This window comes from Cricetulus griseus, chromosome 2 (genome assembly GCF_003668045.3).
Source record: "Cricetulus griseus strain 17A/GY chromosome 2, alternate assembly CriGri-PICRH-1.0, whole genome shotgun sequence".
Classification (NCBI taxonomy): domain Eukaryota; kingdom Metazoa; phylum Chordata; class Mammalia; order Rodentia; family Cricetidae; genus Cricetulus; species Cricetulus griseus.
The window spans coordinates 84825229-84832256 of record NC_048595.1 but is presented as its reverse complement, the minus strand read 5'-3'; the positions used below and the strand labels follow the sequence as shown (position 1 = coordinate 84832256).

General features: G+C 37.8%; 1 protein-coding gene across 2 annotated transcripts in view; it reads left to right on the top strand.

Annotated features, from left to right (window-relative positions):
* Positions 1-6714, top strand: part of Dnajc25 (DnaJ heat shock protein family (Hsp40) member C25) — a 23651-nt gene extending 16937 nt beyond the window's left edge. The window contains exons 2-4 of one of the 2 annotated variants that reach the window (XM_027403011.2): positions 1446-1598; positions 3973-4443; positions 6284-6714. In XM_027403011.2, the coding sequence (XP_027258812.1) occupies positions 1446-1598; positions 3973-4443; positions 6284-6406 (747 nt within the window). In that variant the 3' untranslated portion in view covers positions 6407-6714. The other variant, XM_027403012.2, reaches the window with a different exon arrangement.
* The last annotated feature ends 314 nt before the right edge of the window (positions 6715-7028 follow it).

The following is a 7028-nucleotide window of genomic DNA, read 5'->3' as shown; positions in this document are numbered from 1 at the left end:
TGAGTACATATCATGTTTGTCTTTTTGTGATTGGGTTACCTTGCTCAGAATGGTTTCTTCAAGTTCCATCCATTTTCCTGCAAATTTCAAGATTCCGTTGTTTTTTTCTGCTGAGTAGTAAGATTTTTAAGAAGTCTATTTTAAAAGATTATTTATTATGTATACAGTGTTCTGCCTGCATGTATGTCTGCAGGCCAGAGGAGGGCACCAGATCTCATTGCATATGGTTGTGAGCCATCATGTGGTTCCTGGGACTTGAACTCAGGACCTCTGGAAGAACAGCCAGTGATCTTAACTGCTGGGCCATCTCTCCAGCTCCTTTAAGAAATCTTTAAGAAATTCATCTTTTAAGAAATTTTTTATTATGTTGTGTGTAACATGATGACCTGAGTTAAGAACCCACATAAAGCTGGGTGTCATACTGTGCATCTGTATTGCTAGGGCTTCTACAGTGAGAGGGCAGGTAGAGACAGAAGAATCCCTCCCTGGAAGCTTGCAAGTCCTTGAGCTGGATGTACACAGCAGTGAACAAGAAGAGTCCCTGCCTCAAACAAGGTGGAAAGTGAGGACTGACATCTGACACTGTCCTCTGACTCCACACCTGCACTGTGGCTCTCACATGCCTGTACTCTCACACACAAACATTTGTACATGCACACCCTAGACATCATAAACAAACAAATGAAATATATAAAATCCCCTAAAACTTTGAGAATTCTTTGGACAGATTCTATATTAATAAGATAGGTTACCTTATTTGTGAAGTGGACTCTGTCAATGTGTTACAACAATGAGCACTACACATCTGTAGCATGTGACTGTACAGTGTATGTCATTTGATATTCAGAGCAACCATGGAAAATATTAGGACAGTTAGTATTTCTTTTTACAAAGAAAGGGAATGAGGCTCAGAAGAGCCCGAGGTCACAAAGCTAGTCTTTACCTTTGTGTTGTGCTAAGTGATGTCTCAGTGTTCTTTGACATGATTAGACTTAGACTGGTTTCATCTGCTTTTTGCTGTCTTTGCTTTCAGCAGAAAAACTTTCTAGGCAAAGCTGGAATCTACTTGTGAAGATAAATGGGAGATAAGCCTTTTTTTTTTTTTTTTTTTTTTTTTGGTGTTTTTTGAGTAGGTATCAGAATACCCTGATGTTACAAGAACTTCTACTATAGCAAAGAGTAAGGGTTAACTATGGCCAAAGTGTTAGGTTTTCCAAGAATACTGAAAATACTGAAGAGTTTGGGGAATGTTTTTGTTGTAACTTTATACCTAATGTAAAAGTCCTGAAAACAAAGTGTATACGTGCCTTTAAGAGTATTGGGAAGTTTTTTTAATTTAATATTTTATTTGTATCTTCCATAATTATGAAGTTCTCAATTAGCAGATTATAAACTGGTGCTCTTGGTGAAATGTCATATGAAATAGACTGTCCCTCACTTTACAGGATGAAGAGACACGGAAAGATTATGACTACATGCTGGATCACCCAGAAGAATACTATAGCCATTACTACCACTACTACAGCAGGCGCCTAGCCCCAAAAGTGGATGTTAGGGTGGTGATTTTGGTCAGTGTATGTGCCATTTCAGTGTTTCAGGTGTGTATTCATAAATATATTTACACATTTCTGTGTATTTGTGTTGCCATTAAATCTGTATTATAAGTACATATGTAAATTTTTCTTCCAGTTGAGATTCATTTTTTTATGCTTGAAAAATACTTATTCTAGGATTTTTTTCATTGTATATATTCATTGTACATGGTGGTATATTACCTAAGGGTATTTTCATACAAATATATTATAGGTAGAGCACACCCTTCCCCCAGCCCCCTAGCATTGTCATCAGGGAGTGTAAAAAACTAGTGCTGGTTATTCTATCTGTTACTTTTCTATTGCTGTGATCAAATACCATAACAGAAACAATATATAAAAGGAAGAATTTTTCCAGGCGTAGCGGCACACATCAGTAATCCCAGCACTTAGGAGGCAGAGGCAGGCAGATCTATGAAAGTTCGAGGCCAGCCTGGAGTACAGAGTGAGTTCCAGGACATCTAGGACTGTTACACAGAGCAACCCTGCCTCAAAAAGCCAAGAAGAAGAAGAAGAAGAAGAAGAAGAAGAAGAAGAAGAAGAAGAAGAAGAAGAAGAAGAAGAAGAAGAAGAAGAAGAAGAAGAAGAAGAAGAAGAAGAAGAAGAAGAAGAAAAGAAGAATTCATATTCATTCTGGCTTTAGTGGCAGAGTGAGTCCAAAATGGTGAGGAAGGTAGCCTGTGGAGGAAGCTAGCTGATCACGTTTTGTCATACAGAAAGTAGAAGGAGCAACCTGGAAATGGAGTGAGGCTGTAAGCTCTCAGCCCACCCCCAGGGTTGTACGTCCTCTAGCAAGGCTCCACATCCTAGATGTTTCAGATGCTCCCCAACAGTCCCACCAAACACCTTAAGTTACAGAAACAGTTTTCATTCAAACCACATCAAATATCATTGCATAGCTACAAAAACCTTCCAAACCTATTTATTTCTTTTTATCTCCCTCTTAAGAGTATTTAGATTCACACTACAATCAGAGCATATCATTACTTTTATAGGACTTTTCGGTGATTTCCCATAAAGTTGGAAAAGTTAAGAACACCCTTACCATGGCCTAATAAGGCTGGCTTTCTATTGGCTGATGCCAGCAGTGCTTGCCTTTAGCAATCCCAAATACCTCACATGGTTCTGAAGGAGCTGCTGCTCAGTTAGAAAACCAATGGCTTCCGAGAGATACACAAACTCTTTATGTGGTTTTAAAATACCACAGGAATCTAAGTTCAGCCTAGAGTGACGTCTTCCCTGTTATTCTTAAACTAACTACACTTCTTGTGTTCATTTAGAGAAAAGAGCACATCAGATGACTAGGGAGAAAGTAGCTGGCAAGTTTGAGAATTGCTTTTCTCCTTTAAAGTTTTTTAATTTTTTTGTATATTGGTGTTTGCCTGCGTGTATGGGGGTGTAACCACCTGTGTGCCTAGTGTCTGTGGAGGCCAGAAGTGGGTGGTAGGTTTCCTGAAGCTGGAATTAGAGATGGTTGTATGTGCTGGGAGCCAAACCCAGGTGCTCTCCAAGATCAATATGTTCTAAATCTTTTAGCCATCTCCCCAGCCATGAAAATTGCTTCTCTAAGAACAATATTCAGTTTAGATAACTAACAATTATTATAATTGTTAAACTATTATAACTATTAAACACTGAGGTGTGGTATATGTCAGCTTACTAGTGTTTGTAGAAGTATTGCCCTTCCCCTCTCTCCCTCCTGTTTCTAGTAGCTTCCAGGATATTAGTATAGGAACTAAAGCATGGATGTGCTGTATGAGATGCAATGCCTTGTCTAAGAGTTAAACCCTTAGGTTGGATATATTTATGAAGTGAGTGAATTTTCTCTTGCCAAATGACTAGAATTCAAATAGACTTGAGGCTTTGTGTCCTGAATAAGTATTCCTGTCAGATACGTAGATAATTAGGAAAGAGATAGAAAGTAATAAAGTTGCCTGAGGTTACACCCTGTGAAATGTTTTGTTTTTTTTTGTTTTTCGAGACAGGGTTTCTCTGTGGCTTTGGAGGCTGTCCTGGAACTAGCTCTTGTAGACCAGGCTGGTCTCGAACTCATGGAGATCCGCCTGCCTCTGCCTCCCGGGTGCTGGGATTAAAGGCTTGCACTACCACCGCCCAGCCACCCTGTGAAATGTTAAAGCAAATGTCTTATTAAATGTTATGAGTTTAACATAAACTACGGTAAACAAAGGAAAGGGGAGGTGTTTTCCTAATAATGTAAGATTTTTGAGATCACTGTCCTCCTGCCAGGTGCTGGGGCTAAGGCTCAGAGCCTTAGTTTTAGTCAGCTGGGTTTCTTGGGGGAATGACATTCTCAAGGATTACTGCTGTTGCTTTTTTTTGATGAATTTTGCTAATAAAATGACTTATTTTTATGTTCTAGTATTTCAGCTGGTGGAATAGCTACAATAAAGCAATCAGCTACCTTGCCACAGTGCCCAAATACCGCATCCAAGCAACAGAAATTGCCAAGGAGCAAGGACTGCTTAAAAAAGCCAAAGAGAAAGGGAAAAATAAGAAATCCAAAGAAGAAATCCGTGACGAGGAGGAGAACATCATAAAGAACATTATAAAAAGTAAGATAGATATAAAGGGGGGCTACCAGAAACCCCAAGTACGTGACCTCCTCCTGTTTCAAGTCATCCTCGCTCCGTTTCACCTGTGCTCATACATAGCTTGGTACTGCCGGTGGATCTATAACTTTAACATTAAAGGCAAAGAATACGGGGAGGAGGAGAGACTCTACCTCATACGAAAATCTATGAAGATGTCCCAGTCTCAGTTTGACAGCCTGGAGGATCATCAGAAAGAAACATTTCTTAAGCGGGAGCTTTGGGTAAAGGAAAATTACGAGGTGAGTGGCGGGTGCTACCAGGAAGAGTGGTGTCTCCTGATGCTGCAGGTCCACAGTGGTGAGGGGTCACACTACAGAAGTGCCTTCTTACACTTCTGAAGTCCCAGAGTAAAGGGAGGAATGTGGGGTCTACTTTCCTTGAAAGTATGACTATTTTATAGTGGGACAATGGATTTTAATTTAAAAAAAATTTTTTTTGAAGCTGTACTTCAAATACTCTAATCAGTTAATCCTGGTAAAAGTTAAAGAGTAGTCTAGCTTGTCAAACTTCAGTGGAATGATGTGTACATAGGCTGTGTAGATGACTTTCTGTTGTTTACACTAATTAAACTTGTTACTTTCCTAAAAAGCAAGACAGAAAAAAAATTGTTGAAATAATTGTTTATTTCAAAATAATTAAGCATAGAATTTTCTGAACTGAGTTTTAGAATGTTGTTTGCTCTTTATTTAAATCAACTTACTGTAATATCTTTAAAGTTGAGACATTTTATTGTTATCTTCCACTATTGTCAGCTACAGAAATTACTTAGATGAGCTCAGCAATCTATCTACAATGCTGAAGGCTCCAGCAATCTCACTATCCTAGGCTCTGGATACAGTTCATTGGCTAATGTAATGAATGTAAGCACTGAGCACACGGAAATACTCTTCAGAAATTTTAGATATGCTGGATGTTACATTGTTTTTTTAGTCAACTCCATTTTGTATGTAATGTTCTAAATAGAACTTTATTGAAAGTAAAATTACGAGGAGTTGCCAGATGTTGGCAAGTAAATATATTCCTGTGTGTAGTTTACCTAAAAATGGGAAATAATGTACTATTATTTAGCTCTTAAAACTATTTGAGGGAATGGAGAGCCTCTCTAGGTAAAGTCCTTGCCTCACATACATGACTGATTTCTTGGGTTCCCAGAAACCACGTGAAAAATTGGGCTTGGTGAAGGCAGGTGGATCCCTAATGCTCATTGGCAGCCAACCAAATCCGTGAGCTCTGGGTTCAAGAAGAGACCCTGTTTTAAAGGCTGGGCATGCAGGAGAAAAGACATCTCCATCAACCCTGGACCTCTGCATTCTACACAGGTGTAAACACCCATATTTACAAACACACACACACTATCACTGCCATCCACATACACATATACAGCTTTTTGTAAGGTTTTTGCTTTAAACCCTATCTTTTCAGATTATTGTATTGGGCTGAATTATTATATTACACAAGGTTTTCTTAGTCATTACTCTTATTTGGAAGCAATACTTTTTAAAAATTAATGTGGCTGTAAAGCTGGCTGTAAGAAATTATTTAGTTTTGCTTTACTAAAGCTCGAAATACTAGAAATTCTTGTTTCTTAACCTATGTTATTTATACAACTTTATTTGGTGACCTTAAGAAAAAAAAGCTATCTTTGAAAAATAGATGTAAATTCAGTTTAGAGGCAAATATATATGTAGAGCCAATTTGTTCCTTGGTTAAGTAAAACATCTCAAGGGGAAAAAAGAACTAATTCAATCCATATCCAAGCATGGTGCTGTATACCTGTCTTAATCCTAGACATTGGAAAGGCTGAGGTAGGAGGATTGTAAATTCAAAGTCAGTCTGAATTGCTTAGCTCAGCCTGGGCTACATTGTAAGAGTCTATCACAGAAACAAAACAGAGAAGTTGTAGCTCTTGTGCAGTTTGTTTTTCTGACACTGGGTGTTGAAGTACTTTGTATTTGAATCAGTCTCCAGAAAGCAAATCCACATGTTCATCTGATGTTATATTGAAAAACTAAACATTCCATACATACAACAACATGGGTTTCTCTTTGTATCATAAAGTCATTTTTATTATACTCATAGGTCTACAAGCAGGAACAAGAGGAAGAATTAAAGAAAAAATTGGCAAATGACCCTCGGTGGAAGCGATACCGGAGATGGATGAAGAATGAAGGGCCTGGAAGGTTAACATTTGTGGATGATTGAAGATTAATGGAAGGCTGCTATGTCCAACTTTAATTGTGATATTGTCTTCATAGCAGTTATTTGAGATGTGTCTGCTGCTCTCAGCAGTAACTAAAGTTCGCAAGATATGATTAAACAGAATAATGTAGAAACTTCAACTTTCCCATAAAACTTTCTACAGAAGACATTTATGATGGTTCAATTTTTATAATCTATTTGTGAATTTTGTTAAAAAAGATTTGACATGGGGATTTATTAGTTGCCATTTAAAATTTTTATATGTTTAGTTAAATTTGACATGAAATTTATTAGATAACATTTAAAACTTCTGTGTGAAGTGTTTATTCTTCAAGAGTGTTTCCTTATGTTTTCATAATGCTACATTTTTCTTCTTTCCTGGTCTCTGTTTTTACGGAAAAACAACAACAAAAGTTACAACAGCACTTGATCATATTATTGTGTCTTTCTGGACACGCATTTCTTCAGGAAATCATTCAGTGTCATGTTGTCCTTACTGTAGTCCTTACAGGTTTGAGTATGTTCAAAGTAATCTCTAGGAGAGTCTTGTAGAATCTCTGCAGTTCCCTCCCAGTAATTCTACTCTTGATAAGATCAGAAACTCTCCAGGAGAGTGGGTCACCGT